Source organism: Pungitius pungitius, chromosome 15 (genome assembly GCF_949316345.1).
Source record: "Pungitius pungitius chromosome 15, fPunPun2.1, whole genome shotgun sequence".
Lineage (NCBI taxonomy): Eukaryota > Metazoa > Chordata > Actinopteri > Perciformes > Gasterosteidae > Pungitius > Pungitius pungitius.
In genome coordinates this window covers 13,881,584-13,898,782 of record NC_084914.1, presented here as the reverse complement: position 1 = coordinate 13,898,782, position 17,199 = coordinate 13,881,584, and the positions used below count along the sequence as shown (strand labels likewise).

At 43.3% G+C, this 17,199-nt stretch overlaps 1 protein-coding gene across 1 annotated transcript; it reads left to right on the top strand.

The window, feature by feature from the left end:
• The first annotated feature begins 732 nt into the window (after positions 1 to 732).
• mmp14b (matrix metallopeptidase 14b (membrane-inserted)) lies at positions 733 to 12,022 on the top strand. Its single transcript, XM_037458266.2, has 10 exons — positions 733 to 1,319; positions 7,681 to 7,829; positions 7,932 to 8,054; positions 8,180 to 8,487; positions 8,974 to 9,135; positions 9,421 to 9,581; positions 9,657 to 9,795; positions 9,893 to 10,043; positions 10,839 to 10,954; positions 11,071 to 12,022. The coding sequence occupies exons 1-10, from the start codon at positions 1,221 to 1,223 to the stop codon at positions 11,532 to 11,534; spliced, it is 1,872 nt and encodes a 623-aa protein (XP_037314163.2). The 5' UTR covers positions 733 to 1,220; the 3' UTR covers positions 11,535 to 12,022.
• The last annotated feature ends 5,177 nt before the right edge of the window (positions 12,023 to 17,199 follow it).

Genomic DNA, 17,199 nt, shown 5'->3' with positions numbered 1-17,199 from the left:
AGTGAGCACACCGCCTGCAATTATAATATGGAACCAAACCAACACTGTGTCTATAGAGGTTAGACAACAAATATTTCTATTTGTATGAAAGCAAAGTAGCATGCAGGACAAAATAACCCATGGTCAGTGTGATGCATGGATGCCTTATACCTTATCTGACACGTGACGTGCTAAAATGTGTGTGCAATGTGTGCATTAGAGGGCGCAATTACCCCTTCCAAACACAATTTGGTACTATATGTGGTTTGTTTGGGATTTTTTGAACAGAACTAAAAAAAAACGATTACACTGTATTAATGTGTAAAATGTCTAATGTGCATTAATATAATTGATTGATGAGTCGTACGTGTCTAAAACTGAAAACAGTACCACCAAGAAAAGAGTTTACGAATTTTTGTTTATTGTCTTGGCAAAAAACTATTTTAGGTCACATATTCTTTTATCAAGGTTTAAATAATATTTGTATTCATGGTATCCTGAAAAATAGCACAGCTTTTAAATTAGTTCACTCTGTCCCAAAATGTGGGCAATTTATGGTCATTAGACTTGTTTGCGCACTCTTCTCGTGTCAATGATTTAAAAAAAAAAGCTTTATCCATTTTATGGAGCATTAAGGTATTTTATAACAGACTAATAGTAAAACCGTGCCAAGTCTAATGGGAAGGTCGCGCAGTTGGTTCCAGCCCTCCATGTAGGAGGAGCGTGCTGATTTGAGAGGGGAGGTTTACAACTCTCCTGCTTTCCTGCTAACGGTCTCCTGGGAGCATCAAACTACCACGTCTGCAGCGGGGAGAGAGGGGGGCGAGGAGAGGGGATCCAAATAAGCAAACGCGACAATAGAGAAGATAGAGCAGCGTCCGGCGTCAGGACTGCTACGCGAAAACGAAGACGGCTGCAACATCTGGAGCAGAGCGCAAACTGATTTTTCACATAAATACGCGCAGCCAGACTTCCTGCTTCAAATTCACCAGAACGCAAGCAGAATGCACACTGGACAAATACGTCTGGTGGTTTAGGTAACTCGAGTCGTAACTTGCAAAGGCGCATATCTTTTGGAAACTCGGTTTGTGCTCTGCGCCGAGTTGATCTCGGTCGGGCCGTTTTCCTTTATTGGATTCGTTTTTTCGCTGACAATGTTTTGACGAATAGCAAAGTGAAGATTAGGCGTACTGTTACAGGAAGTTCCGTCGATTTTGTATTGCTTTTTGGAGAATCAAGTGATGGCACCAGAGCTCAAATCACTTGTGCGACTGCTGCTGCTGGCCGTGGTTTGGGAGATCAGCGCACACGGAGCAACGGAGCGACAAATAAATCCAGAGGTGAGGAATAAATCCAGAGGTAACAACAAGCCAGAGGTAAACAACAAGCCAAATAAAGGAGAGCATGAATCCAGAATGGCTTGAATCCAGAATGGTATATAACCATTGTTAGAACAAAGCCGGATAAATAAACCCAGAATCAATAAGCCATGCATCCAGAATGCATGAATCTAGATTAATACGTCCAGTCATAATAGAGCAATAAAGCCAGAAAAATACATTTAAAGCCAGGAAAATTAAACCAGAATCAAGGAATAAAGCCAGATGAATTCAGAACTGAGGAAATAAAACCAGAAAGACAAATACAAAATTAAGAAAATAAAGCCAGATAAATAACTTCAGTAAGGTATAAGGGCTGACGAGTAAAGTACCAAGGAATGACACCGTAAAAATAAAAGCATTATATAAAAGCGTTATATACCGGTACCTAAACCCATGACTAAATCTAGAGTCAACATCAAGGAATAGAGCCCATAAAAACATCCAGATAAATATATCTAGAGAGAAATGCGGATCAATGAATGAGGAATAAGACAGACACGCACATCGAAAGTAGACATTAAAACTCAAGGAAGGATAAACAAATGTTGGTGTGTGTGACCAAGAAATATACTGTAACTACTTATAGGAGCAAAGGGTCTTTGCTGCTGATTTCAATAATTTCCTGATTTGACAACTTTGATTTCACAGGGCTGCATATAACACTATACCATCAGGACGGCTTTGTTAAACCTTTGTATCCTGATGGACAATCATTACAACAGCTTTCTGTAGTAGGCTCACTGACCCTGGGCTATAGAGGGAGCAGCCCATAATGATGACAGCGCTCGTAAAAACACAAAAAAGCTGAGAAGGCAAAAATGCTGGTGTTCTCAAATGAGAAGAAACCCATGATCTTGTATTGTGGTCGGGCAGAGACGGAATGGAGGGTGGGGGGGGGGCGGGGGGGGGGGGGGGGATGTTTGAAAGTTGTGGGCGCAGTCATTTTCAGAGAGATGTGGAGATGTAATTGATGACATCTGCAATGGGTGAGCGGACCCCAGAGAGGTGGGTTTTACAATATGACAGGTTCTTCAGCATTTGAGACATGGTCAGTTGTGGAAAAACTTAAGCATTAAAAAACACATTTAAGACATCCAATCTTTTGAGAGTGTTCTATTCTTCTCTGTTATTTTCCGTTTACTCAGATCTGATCTGTTCTGTCTGCAGTATCAGTATCATCCAACCCCACAGCCAGCGTAGCATCAGAAAGTTCTGTATCTGTCTTGCAGAAAGTGAGTTGATGATGGTGATGCCTCTACACACCGGCATTACGCACCTTAGTGCGATTATACTGTGTGTGTGGGTGTAAATGTGTTAAAGCAGAAAGATGATGGTGAGAGGTAAATAATGATGGTAGGCCATATAGTGAGGTCAAACATCCCTCTGTTGTGACAGTGGAAGACAACTCCATTTACTTAAAATAAGACATTATACTAGACTCTTCGCTCAGCCACAATGCAACACCTAAATGTAAGCAAGGGACCTGGTCCACTACAACAATTAAAACAAATCGAGGATTGGAACATGCTTTTAGTTTTGAATGTTGGTATTTTTGCAAAAAAACAAATTTATTTCACGTCTTTCACATTTTCGTAGGATTTTAATGGATCAACAAAGAAATACGCAACAATATACTCTATGAATGGAATTACTTATTTATGAGATGCTTGTAAAGTGTTCAAATGAGCATATGCTTAGCCAGTGGCTAACCGAATAGCTTGATTGGGGATGGGATTTTCAAAGAATTCATTTATGCAGTAATTTGATGACTTAACAATGAATATTAATTGTTAGAAATGTTGCAACCCTGCTCCGGCTCTTGATGCGATGATCAAGGGCGATCATAATGATCGAAAAGATGCTAGACAGATTTAGCACTGAGAACAAACTTTCAGCGATTTGTCTTGCGTCAGCAAAAGAAGATGCAGGAAATGTCTCAAAATAAATGAAGGTACACACGCACAATGTTTGACGGTAATTGATCCAAGAGGAAGACAGCTAGAATGTGAGTTATTTGCCACTTTGGAAAACTTTGTTTAATGTCCTCATAAAGGAACGTTTAGCTACATCACAACGGAACAGCAGAGGGATATCAGCAAGGCTATCAAGTTTCTGTCTAAAATTGCACCAAAGTGCAGTAGCTGCATCACCTGAAGTCTCCATGAAAGTGTTTTTTCAATAAGTTTATCTAGTTTATTATTTAGTGATTCACCTCATTTGATTTTTACGTCGTGGAGTCTTGTTTCCGTCGGCCTGAGTTTTAACAATCCGGGGTTGTGAGGATGCAGAGGTCATATCCTGTGGTCTGTGGTAGAGACAGGAAGTGGGTAGTGGGTTTTCAGTCGCAGCTGACACGCCATGGTGTGTCAGCAACCATGTGTGTGTGAGTCTCACAGGCACACACACACACACATAATCTCATTTGGGAACAGATCTTTTGTTCTGCACATTCACACAGGAATGGCTACATGCTGAGGTCATTCACTGCACAGGAAGATACATGTACATGAGATGAGATGATGAAAGCAAAGCCAAGAAGACAACAAGGAGGCTGTTGGTGACTAGAAAGGAGGGCATTGTGGTGATGGGAGTGATGCAATCTGGGAAATGGGACAGTTGGAAATAGAGCAATTATCCAGTTAAATTGGGCAGGATGTAGATCATAGCTGTCATGCACACACATCTTGAATGAATGTATGTATGTATGTATTTTCCCGAGTGCTGCTTACGAGAGCAAATGGTGAATTCAGAGAATTCCAATTGGTTAAACTGGTAAGTTTGAACCAGTCTCATCTTGATGTCTTACTAGTCTTTCAGCGGATGGAAGGAAGGAAGGAAGGGTGTGTAGGTTTTAGACAAAGCCACATCCTTAAGGTCCCCAGTGGGTGGCCTGAGGGCAGCCTTCCTGGTCAAAGAGGAGGTGTTACAGGAAATAAGGTAATACGCAAAAGTCCTTACCTCATTTCCTGTTCATAAAGGAAGTGAGCCAAGTTTCAGGGAAGCATTTTCCTGCCTTTGAGATTTGCATATAGGATTCTTCTTAATGCTAAGATGACATTGGCAAAGATGAGTGTTTTTCCACTCTTGTGTCACTGGGTCTTATAATTGTTGGCTGGGGAATGATTTTATTTTAATAGACAGCAGCTGGTGGATTTACACACACACATATATTTAAAAACTGCTTTACATGTTACATATTGAGGATCGTCTGGCCACAGGGCTCAGCAACATGGTACGTGTTATCCTTAAGAAATAGAATTAAACAAATATTAAGAGAACAAGACAAATGAAGTCTGACTTTAACATGTTGTTTAAGATAACTACTCCCTCACACAATAGCAAGCAGTAACAAGCAGCAAGTGTAGTGGGAGCACACATATGTTACTGCAGCCCTCTGGACGGAGTGAGTGAACGTGTCAGCTGTGTGTGTGTGTGTGTGTGTGTGTGTGTGCTGTATACCCAGCATGCCTCAGTTGGACTCCCATTGCTGTTGACCAAAGTTTCTTTCCATTGGCCCACACCAAACGGAACAACTGACTCTTTCTTTTCTGAAATGCAATCCCTCCGTCCTCCCTCTTGTCATCCTATACAAAACGAGCACTCTGCCTCCTGACATCCATAGCAACCGTTGTTTGATTCATGTGGATCTTCCATTAATGAACTCACACTGCTACGAGCTGGACCCTTAAGCCCAGATCCTGGATTTGGCTGCCTAGAAGTGCCTTCTGCCTGTAAGCCTGGAGGTCCATGGATCAAGAGTGAATTTGACACTAAAGTGTATTATGCGTGTTTTTATGTCAGAAGTGTTCTACAGTAGGTCAGCATCAGGGTGAATGTGGAAAGCTAGCTTTACTTTAACATATTTTATCTGTGGTTTGAATAAAAGAAAACACAATCTTATAAAACGGCAGCAGAGAATTTCAAAAAGTGATGTTAAAATAATTAGCATGAGCAATATACAGTAGAAATGGTGAAATAGGTAGCTTAAAGTATTGGATGAATGGTTGAAGTTGGCGATGAAATTAATAAACATGCAGTTAAAATGGTTTACTAATAAAATGAAATAAATAATGGAAATGTCAGGTTTTCAATGGAAGGGTATTTGAGTTCATTAGACAAGGCCGGGAGTGTACGAGTGGTTCAGAACCACTGCTCTACATCAAAAGACTGTATTAGCTCGGGCTGTCGTCTCCTACGCCACTGCAAATAATGACCGTTCCCTCTTCCTGCTACTGATTTAGTTACTCGGCCCATTAGTCCGGTCAAAAATAGCAGAGTGCAACAGTGAATAAGACTTTGTCAAGTGCCCATAGGGACCTACACATGAAAGTTGTGGAAGCATTAACGTTTAAACAAGTGTTCTGTGTCACAGAACAGCAGTCTTTTGACCATGTTTTCCCTGAAAAACAAAGCGAGTGGCTAAAAGAGAAGAGTAAGGTTTCAAACAACCTTCTCTTAATAATCACGCTGAAATTCCTTTTGAGATCCTAAAGTTTGTGTTTAACTTTCACGCAAATGTGGCTGTGCTGGAACAGTTGAAAACAGTGAGGCTTTTTGTGTCCACTGGAGCTTCATGGGTAAGTCAGAACCAGAAAGGGCTCATTCAGGAGTGAGTCTAAACACTGAGACCTCCATGTCTCCCAAGGACAGTCAGAGAGGGAGAGATTAGACCCTCAGGGCCTCCAAAAGGACATTCTGCCATTGAATGCTGCCCACACGCACCCAAGTACAGCGTTGTGTAAATAGAAACATGTGAACACATATTCAGATAATCTGTCAGCACTGCTTTGTACAGTACGGTACAGTATCAATGGGGGAAATGCTGAAAGACGCCATTTTAACATGCCTCCATAGGCTATGGGTAGTTTCAAATGGAATAACTTCAATCTAAATGGAATTATTTTTCCTGTGGCATTTCTTTTGTGATGTTAGTATCTGGCAGGACGAGAACAGGGATCCCAGCTGTTAATGTCAACATAATGGTTATGAAATGGTCCATACAGCAACAATTGCATGGCTTCGGGTGTGGTCGTTCATATGGGTTTCCATAAGAAAGCTATGAGGGAGAGAAAAGGAGAAGCGGGTGGAGTGATGAGACGAAGACAGGGACATGGACGTCGGGGAAAGAGTCTGACTTTGAGGTTTGGATGCCGAGAGGGAGAAATTCCCAGTTAAATTACTGACTGACGCTGCTGCTTGACTGGAGACATCGGTTGAGGTTGCCCAAGGCCTGACTCTCACACTGGGACACTCCCTATCTTACTCCCGTCTCTCTTTTCAATCCTCTCCAATCCCCAAACAACCGCTATGCCTTTGGTTTTTCATCAGAACGATGTCAAATCAAATTTCCAGTTAAGTTAAGTCAAATCAAGCTCGTGACAAGCTCACAAAGTGAGTGTGTGCAGCAGAATATCAAAGTGGTCTCGGTTGTCTGTGCGCTCACAATAGCCTCAGTGTTACTCGGCAGCGCCAGCTCGAGAGTGGAAGAGTTTAAGAGAAGAAATGTGGGAGAGGTGTGGAGAAAATCTGCTGGCCCAGGTCCAGATATCAAACCAGCACCGCGGTGAAATAGGTTTCCAGCGGAAAGTAAGGTCAAGCTAAGCTGAGACACAAAGATCTGTAGGCCTGAAGAACTCCTTGACCATCAGAATATGTGCTTAAAGGGCTTCAAACTGGTATTTTCTTCAAACTCCACTGACGGGAAGTGTTTAGGAATCTGTTCAGAAACACAAACAAGTGGCTACACAATAACTTCAATGTAGCTTGAAGTTAATCTTTAACTCTTGGAGGTGGGGTGTCCTCGTCCAGTTTCTGTCTCGCAGAGTTTTGTTGAAACCAGAACTCTCTTTGTTCAATGTTTTTTTGATGTTGGCTTAAGCTTGGAATGCTTCTTTCATGGTTACTTTAGGATTTATTCATTAACTATGGCTTTCAGTGAGCCAAATGTTGATGCTTGAATAGATTTTGTGTGAAGTCATTAAACGGCTTCATGCCAGGTGCTTGAGGTGATGCTGCTCTGACCAAATTCCCAGATATCACAACACAGAAAGAAAAAATGTGTCTGTCAGTGAGGAATGTGTTGTTGTTGCTGCAGTAGCACGGAGACGACCTGAACGTGTAGTCCCTTTAACTCATAATCAACATCATACGGAGTAGTGATTTTACCCTGGTTCAGCTGTGTTCAACAACAAGGACTTGTTTATGGGTCTGTTTGGTCATTTTTCTCTTTCTCCGTACAGACACTGGGGTTTCCTTGGTTTTATTTAGCAATATTTTGCATGACTAAGACTTCTCTGTCCTTTTTGGTTTTGCTTTAAAGTCATGGCTGCAGCAGTATGGTTACCTTCCCCCGGGGGACATGAGGACCCACGCCCTGCGCTCTCCTCAGTCCATCTCCTCGGCTATCGGCGCCATGCAGAAGTTCTACGGCCTCAGTGTCACTGGCACCTTTGATTCCAACACCATTGAGTGAGCAATCTCAAACATTTGTAATCGACATGTTTCGACAGTATTTCAGGCTCAAAATATCTCTTGCCATGTCTTGAGCGGACTACGTCTTGTCTTCGGCAGGGCCATGAAGCGACCGCGCTGTGGAGTGCCAGATAAGTTTGGTGCCGAGCTGAAGAGCAACCTGAGGAGGAAGAGATTTGCCGCCCAGGGCCTAAAGTGGCACAAGACGGACATCTCTTTCTCGTATGTCAGCAATGTGCTGCCTCTCCAGAGGCACGATGCAACAGTGCCTAATTTGTGCCGAAATTGTTTGTAACAAGTTAACCAAAATCAGAATCTCCCCCCCCTCCCCCCCCCTATGCCCTTAGTATACAGAACTACAGCCCCAAGGTGGGTGAGTACGAGACCCAAGAGGCCATCAGGAAGGCCTTCAAGGTGTGGGAGAGCGTCACCCCGCTTCGTTTCCGGGAAATCCCCTACAGTTACATACGAGACAAGGTTGAGGAGTTTGCCGACATCATGCTCTTCTTCGCCGAGGGTTTCCATGGGGACAGCAGCCCATTCGATGGAGAGGGGGGCTTCCTAGCACATGCCTATTTCCCCGGCAATGGTATCGGTGGGGACACCCACTTTGATGCGGCTGAGCCATGGACAACTGGGAGCGATGATTTGTCTGGTGAGGCTTTGTTGAATGTGCAATACACACATAGACAGGGTAACTTTTTTCTATGGTGATTTCCCTAAAACCGACGATGTCTCAATGTTGGGAGGTACTCTCTCTGTATGTTAGGAGTCAGCAGGACTGTCTGTTGTTGCTGGCGAAACACACGCAGCAACATGTCCAGTCGTGCGCCAGTACAACCGAGGGAGATAATACACTGTGCTATGTTGATACTGCAGAAATGAAGAAGTGTTTATTTCTGGAGCACAGCTGACAAGCCGCTTGGTCAGCTGTCCCAGTGACCCATCGTCTCATGATATGAGGCCAATTTAATCTTCGACTTGCTGACGTGAAAAGTATTTGTGTGCATTTGAGTCACCAAATAATAAGGGAAATGGCAACACTCCTTCATATTATTCTATGATCATAAACCTTCTCTTCAAACTTCAAAAGTCCAATTTATTTCTATTAATTGGTGTTCCGGTGTTGACACTGTTACAGGTAATGATTTATTCCTGGTTGCGGTCCATGAACTGGGCCATGCTCTGGGTCTGGAGCACTCCGGGGACCCTTCCGCCATCATGGCTCCCTTCTACCAGTGGATGGAGACCGAAACGTTTGAACTTCCTGATGACGATCGTAAAGGCATACAGCAAATTTATGGTAATCAGCTAATCACTATCTTTCTTTTCCTAACTGAAATTATATTTAACCAGAAATCTGAGTAAAGGGGGTAGAAACATTTTTCCTTTCAAGGGATATAACCCATTCTATTTTTGTTGAATGTCTTGTTAGTGTAATCTTCGGTACTCTTATTTCCTCTCTGTTGTCTGCTGCTGTATTGATCTCTTTTCTCCATGGAGGATCATTAAGAGTCAATGGTTCCAACAGAAACAGCAGTAGATGGAGTTTACAAAAACCCTTTACATTTTTTCTTTTCCCACGTAGGGTCTGGATCAGTGCCTCAACCCCCAGATGAATCACCCCGCACACCCAACCACAACCCAGAACCCACATATTCACCAGACAAGCCTAGCTATGGCCCCGACATCTGTGACGGACACTTTGACACCATTGCCATGCTCAGAGAAGAAATGTTTGTGTTCAAGGTAAACACGTACAACCTTGTCGGACTGGCATTATTTTGACAGTTTGTCACGTAGTCTAATAAATGCAACTTTCAGGATAAATGGTTCTGGAGGGTACGTAACAACCAAGTTCTGGATGGATATCCATTGCCGATTGGTCACTTTTGGAGGGGATTGTCGACCCATATCACTGCCGCTTTTGAAAGGGAAGATGGGAAATTTGTTTTCTTTAAAGGCAAGTCTTACTTAAGTATGGTAACATAAAATGTGATTAAACATTCCCTAAATGGAGTCCTCATCTTGCATTTCTCTCTCTCTCTCTCTCTCTCCAGGGGACAGGTATTGGGTGTTCACTGAATCCCATCTGGATCCGGGTTTTCCTAAGAATCTAAAAGAAATGGGCACCGGACTTCCCAAAGATCGAATAGACGCTGCTCTCTACTACACCCCAACTGGACAGACATTTTACTTCAGAGCAAACGAGTTAGTCATTGTCCTTGTGTGTGTGTGTGTGTGTGTGTGTATGTTTGTAAAATCCACAAATGAGACTGTGCTGAAGTTATAAACCGGTGATTCCAAAGAGCATCTATTTGTGTCCACAACACCAAATGATATGTTTGAATAATGACCATATAAGGCCAAAAACTTTGAAATACAAAACTGCATATCAGTTTTTACATTGAAATAAACCTTGGGGAACTTTAAAGCTGACGAAGCCCACCTCCTGTTTACAGTATACTCATTGCTTTGAATTTTCTCGGTGAAATGTGGTGATTCAAGTGATTACGCTGCAAATAGCCACCCACGTAAATAGAAAGCTTGTTTGGCTGTTTAAAGACTTTATAACAATGTATCTACCAAATCTCTACAGGAAATTAGTTAGCAAAACTACTAGAAATCAAGACTCTCTGTCAGAACAAGGCTCAGGTCAAGTCCCAAATTCTTTGGGCCAATGACGAAGTCAAGTCCCAAGTCCTGTAGGTTGCCATATAATCAAGTCTGAGTTTCTTAACAATCCAAGTCTTTCATCTTTTATGGTTAAAGTTGAAGTCCAAGTCAGGTCTCAAATCATTTTCAGGGAAAGTCCAATTCAAATCTGTCGCTTGTCTGAAGTTAAGTTTCACTTCCATTTGGCTCCAAGTAAAATGTTAAGTCGTAGAGTAAGGTCCTTCATTGACGAGTGGAACTCAAGACATACGTCTCTCCGGGCGATGAATCAGACTCAGACTCCCTGCAGCCGTTCCTCTCTTTACCTTTCCCCTCTCATTCCTTGTTTAGATACTACCGTTTCAACGAAGAACAACGCAGCGTTGACAATGGCTATCCAAAGGCTGTTAGTGTGTGGAAAGGAGTGCCTGACAACATCAAGTCAGCCTTCATGAGCAAAGATTCAGGTGAGGGGGACGTGTGTGACATCACCTACACCTTGTTGTGAACTACTACTTCTAGAAGTAGCTTTTCTGTTGAGTTTCAGGTCTGCTTCTCACATGCATTTATCCAACTCCCCCAGTGCACACCTACTTCTACAAAGCCAACAAGTACTGGAAGTTCAACAACCAGATGATGCGCGTGGAGCCGGGATACCCCAAATCAGCACTCACCAACTGGATGGGCTGCCCCAACGAAGACCCCAAGACCGACGGAGGAAGAGGCGGCGGCGGACATGACAAGGACAAGGAGCGGGAGAAGGACAAGGAGCGAGAGGATAAGGACAGAACCAGAGATAGAGAGAGGGAGAGAGAGAGGGACAGAGAGAGGGACAGGAAGAGGGAGAAGGAGGAGGACAGGGAGGTGGTCATTGTTGAAGTGGAGAAGGAAACGGTCGGGGGCGGCAGTGGAGCCGCGGCTGTGGTGGTGCCTCTGTTCCTGTTAGTGTGTGTGATCGTGACTCTGGCTGCCCTGGTGTTTTTCCGTCGGTACGGTACCCCCCGCCGACTCCTCTACTGCCAACGATCTCTACTGGACAAGGTGTAGACGGAGGAGCACGGGAGTGAGAGAGGAGGGGAAGACAGGGAGAGAAAGAGGAAAAAGCCGTGAAAGGAAATCTATAAGATACAGATAATGAGAGTAGAAGAGATGAAAATGGGAGGAAAAGCACTAGGATTTTTTTAAATAATCATACCACTGCCAGATTCCTTTAGCTCTTTTGCTCAATCACTCCATCCTTCCATATTTTTTCTTCCAAACTTCTATCTCGACCTGTCTCCTTGTGGTTACTGACGCCAGCATATTGCTGTTTGTTTTAGCGTTTTTCCCGTCCCATTAGGTTTTTGTCTGTGGTCAGTGTTTCTGTCCTTGTGAATTTCTGCTTCGAACCTGCATCTTCATGACGCACATTTTTTACATGTTCTTACGAGTAAGCAAAGAGCGTGTTTGATCGTTTATTCCTTCCCCTCAGCACACTCATCTGGAAACCACAGCGGCACTCTCATTTTGTTTTCTAGTCTCCCAGTAGAGCAACATGTCAGAGCCAGTAAGGACCATAAAAGGAAAATCAAAACATGCTCTCATTTCTGAGTAAAGTAATAAAAATGACTTCTCCTTTTTATGTCTTTAAGTGCTGATTAATATTATGAAATGATGCTGTCATTATCATTATGACTAATACTATTCTTATTGTTGTTCTACGTGTAAAGAATGTGTTTTTGTACATTGTCATTAAAAAGTCCTGCTGGACAGTGACATACAGTTTTTAAAGTGGCCTTAATTTTATAAATGTGTGGAGACCGTGAATGCTGAAGAGGTTTATGTATTCTTGAAACTTGATTTTTTTTTTTTCACCTTGAGTAAATCTTAAATGAAATAAATTCAGATCTAAAAATGATTCCCTTTTGTCATTGTACCTGTGTACATTTTTGAAATCATTGTGCTACATTACCAGTCAACGGTTATAAGTAGTCAACAACCATAATTATACTAGTTATACTGATACTGATAACGATCTAGCTTTTTCAATGATATTGTGTGTGTGTGTCCTTACTAATACTTTTAAGCCTCTCTTATGAAATAAAACAATTTCCAAAGGCTTTCTGTGCTTTGATTTTCAATAAGTAAACCATTCAGTGCATATTTCGGTCTTCTTGTCATCTTTCTGTTATCTGCGTTCTGCAGAATAGAAGCCACTCACTCCCATTAATGCAGTAAGATGTCCACCTATGTGTCAACTGCTTTACATAATCCCGATCTTGCCTGTACTCTTTGCCGTATGCTCTCATATTGATCTCACCCGTCTGGTCTTCACCATGTCTTCCTGGACCTCCAGGTTTCTTGATCCCCGATTGCATCACTCGTATTGACTGGGGCTCGGAAACTGGCAGGCCTGAATCTGGGTCGGAAAACTCGGCCTGGATCCAAAGCTTAAGTAGAAACAGTGATGATGAGGACTGTGTAAAGTCGTTGCTGCACAGCAGGAAAACCTATCTCAGCTATACAGTTAAAGAGTGTGTGTGTGTGTGTGGGGGGGGGGGGGGTCTAACCATTGTCCTTACTTACGAGGACCAAAGAAGGCAGATGAGATTAGTGGACCACATGTCCTGCTAAATGTTTAGATCTAGGGTTTGATAGGCGTAGGCAAGGTTTCATATTACATGACAGGCTTTGCATGTTTTCAATGCAGGTCCCCACAAGTGCAGCATTTCCAGCATGCCCTCATGCATGTGTTATAAATGCCTGTTCTTTTGCATTTTGCACTTTGTAAATGTACAGTCCCATCAACCATGGGCTAATAAAATCCCAACTTGGGCGTCTCCACACTCTTTAATGATCCCACTAATGAACAAATACCAAACAAACATTAGACCCGCTGCAAAGATGACTGACTGCAAGAGAAAGAGTGGGTCGTCGCCTCTATGACACGTTATGATTACAGCAACGAGGCTTTGTGCAATGAACGTGATACGTAATGGTATGTATTTTTCCTATTGTGCCCAAAAGGGTTAGGGCGCCCATTTGTCTCCACTTTGCTGCAGTCATGTGAAGCTTGGGGCTGGAGAGAGAAGTCACGAGGCTTTTTGTGGGGGGAGGAGATAAGTGAGGAGGAGGGTTAAGTCACATTTGGATGCCAGAGATGGAGCACAATTCCATGAGCCACATCTGGAATTCCAACTGCATCATGTAGGACAGGACACGGAATGGGGGTTGGTTTGGATATGTTTAATTCGCTTTTTTTTTTACTTCACTCTGGTCACAATAGCGGATACGCAGAAATTGATATTTGTGAGTTTTCTTCCTACTCAACAGGTTTTCGTAAGCATCTTTATTTGTACTCTCCGTGGCCCTCACACAAGTCGAGTCAGACATCCAGCAATGGGTCCCGATTTTGATCTTTTCCCCAGTTGATTCTGCAGAGCAAGAGTCTTCCCCACCGCGCTCTCCCTTCTCTTCTCTCTGTGTAACTTGAGAGCTTTTCTTTACTGTCTGGAAAATGACTCACTCCTTTTTCAAAAAAGTCCAACAAAAGAGCACAACACACACTTGCGCACACAGCGGCCTCCACTCTGGCGCTCACGTTTCACCCAGACAAACGAAAAAGGTAATTTCGGTTCACTTCCACAATAGCAGAGATATAATTCCTTGTGCCTCACATCTAATCCACTAATCTAATTCATCTGCGTTGAATCCTACTCAGCAGACATTATTAGCAAGCTCCTTTTATGTTTCTCTCTCTGCACTGGATACTTCCTGTGCCTGTTTAGGGTTGGCATGTGTATAGCCTGCAAAGCCAGCGAGCGGAAACTTCCAAATAGGGGAAGTCCTGGTCTTGGCTAGTGTGTCTCATGGTAGCCAAGCCTATTATCGGGCTATTGTGTCTCATAATAGCCAAGCCGAATATCATGCTCTAATTGCAGGACCGACCACAGAGAGAAGACTTTCCTGTTAAATGATTAGCCGACAATGGTCAGTGTTGCACTCTGCCCGGCAACAAGGACGTGACACGGAGGACATGGAGCATTTCTTAAGGGAACCGGAGAGTAGTTATATAGGTTACACATGGTTTTCATTGGCATCAGTTAAAGCTATCCTACTTCCTGACCTAATACAGCAAACAGGAAACAGGTTTTTCTGCCCGGAATCGGTCTCTTACTCTCACACACAGCCAAACACACGTGGACAAGCTTATGGTCACTTCATCCACCAGAGAGCAGAGTCCAAAATGTTTCCAATACCAATGTGAAATTTGGTTTGCATGTTTGTGCTCATCTGAGTGGTTTAGTGGCCTCTCTGCCTATCCTTTCGAGCTCTGCCATCAGGCAAATTAGTCCGCCCCTTAAAAGGGACAACCAGTGACGGCTGGTCCATGGCGGGCAATTGGGCGTGGCCCCACCTTGAGCCCCCCAAAAATTATATTAAAAATATATTCGACATATAGTAGTCAAAATGTGATCTATTCGCAGTATTATTTGTAAATTAAGATATCCGCGCAAAATATATGCTCTTTCTGCACGTCCCATGCGCATATCTCAGCTGGGCTCGGGCCGTGTCCCAACTGACATATCATGTCTCCTAAGTCCTAAAATTCATGCAACACCGGCAGGTTTAGCTAGGTAGTTAGTTACGTACTAACGCCGTATATATGGGTCTAACTGTGTTTAAATCGCAAATTTGCCTCAGAGGGCTTTACAGTCTGTACACATGCAATAAATATATCATTTAAACTATTGGAAGGCTTGGTGCGATTACTTGTACAAACGTTCAGGTTAACTGACAATGTAGTAATCTCCTGACTGAGGGAGTTTTCATTGAAATTCCTTGACGTTGCTCCGTATAACGACACCAGCAAATGCAGAAACTACAGCATCCCCAGCAGCCTTAACCATACTATAGGCTTATTGCCAATGCAAGAAAGCTAACATTTTTTAACCCGTTAGCAGGCTAATATTAGCATTAAGCTCAAAGCCCACAGTGCCCAGGTGACTATCATTCCTGATCTTAGCGGAATTTTGAAATGATAATAAAAATGTACTTATATGCAGGTTTTTAACAAAAAAAACAAAACTCAAAATTGTATTTTTAACATCAGAATTTTTTTTTTTTTTTGAAAATGAGTGATCTTTATAAGACCTCATGCAAAGCTGGGATACGTACAATTTCCATTTTTCCATTGATTGGGCCAAGCACAATGCCAGGAGCATGTTTAATGTTATCTTTATGCTCAACCTAGGACATGTCGGAATGCTGTGGAAATGTGTGTTAACAGTTTATAACAGAATCTAAATCTTGACATCAAAAAAAAAAAAAAAGGTCCTCTTAGTTTATTACTGGTGTTTGCTGCCCGTGAAAGACCGGGATCAATACATAATACATATTCCGTTGTGTCTGCATGTTAATATTCCTTCTGGCTCCTTTCGGAGCAATGCATGGAAAACCCCATTGATATTTCCCAATCTCCGTTTTTGTTTCCGTCTAACTGCGACGTGCCGGCTTTCGTTGCACTCAACACAATGTCTGCACTTAGAATGGGGCGTGGTGCCGTGGGAGCGGCCTCTCTAGAATGTCTGGAAGGCATTGTGTGGGCGACAAAAACTACAGGTGCAAGGAAGTTGAACAATCAACATTTCAATGTCTTTTGGTTGCATTTCTCTTCGCAGCCGTCTCATATGGTGTGGCTTCCCAAAGCCCTGCATAAAAACCTCCTCTATCCTCGCCCTGACCCAGCCGTATGCGAGGAACCCCCCCCTGCTTAGCTCAGGGCCCTGGTCAGGATTGTGGTCGCATTTCATCTTGCAACTAAGCATATACAGTCACTATCTAAACTCTGAAGACCACAAGAGAGGCAGCAGCCGCCCTCGACCCCGGACAGATTTCCTGCAGTCTTTTCATTAAGTTTCACACAACCTCGTGCATGTTTTTTTTTTTCTTCTTCTTCTCTCGCCCCTTCCAGCGCTACAAGTCACATCTGGTTTCCGTAAGCACATACATGCCATCACAAAGACAGGGAGAGGAGGACTGCAAGAGGAGGGGGAAGGGTGTGTTTGAGTCAAGGGAAGTCATGAACTTCAAGGAGTGGTAAGAGTGACGGTCAAGATGTTGCTGTCTTTCATTTCCCCTCCCACTCCTTGCACGTGCCTCCTAGACACAGGCCAGCTTCCTGTCAATCAGAGCATACAAAGAAATCTGTGGGCGCAAGTAAGTGTGCGCGTGTGTTTGCTAAGACAGAGAAAGAAAAATTCAAAGTCAGTGGAGAGTCAGTGAGACATGGCGGGATCAGAGAGGCCACATCAGAGACTGCCTTTGAAAGCGGAGCTCGGTGGGCCTCCGTGCACACCAAGGCCCGTGTGGTTACACGGAGGAGGGGAGGAGAAGGGAGGCAGTGGGGTTTGGGGGACTGCTAACAGAGCAAAAACATATTGTTTTTTTACTGCCCACTCGTCAGCGTGAGAGTGGCTGTGCTCAGCTGACTGGCCGCTCAGGGAGGCCGTCAAACCTGAGCTCCACACCGGACACAGAAACAAAAAGAAAACATGGTTTGGAATCTTTCCTCTTCTCCAGGGCTGTGCAGCTGTTCCACTTTAGTTTTACAGGAAGGATCAGTGCCAAATCTGGCTTTCCACAGCGCTGGAGAAATGTTTAAAGTGCAGTCAGACGTCTTTGTGTTCTAATCTAAAACTCTTACTTTCTGGAGTTTGCCTTCAGGCGCCAT

Coding starts and splice junctions, on each gene's coding strand:
- mmp14b (XM_037458266.2), top strand. CDS start 1,221: ATGGCACCAGAGCTCAAATCACTTGTGCGACTGCTGCTGCTGGCCGTG. Junction 1,320..7,680: donor AGCGACAAATAAATCCAGAG/GTGAGGAATAAA, acceptor TTTGCTTTAAAG/TCATGGCTGCAGCAGTATGG. Junction 8,488..8,973: donor TGGGAGCGATGATTTGTCTG/GTGAGGCTTTGT, acceptor ACACTGTTACAG/GTAATGATTTATTCCTGGTT.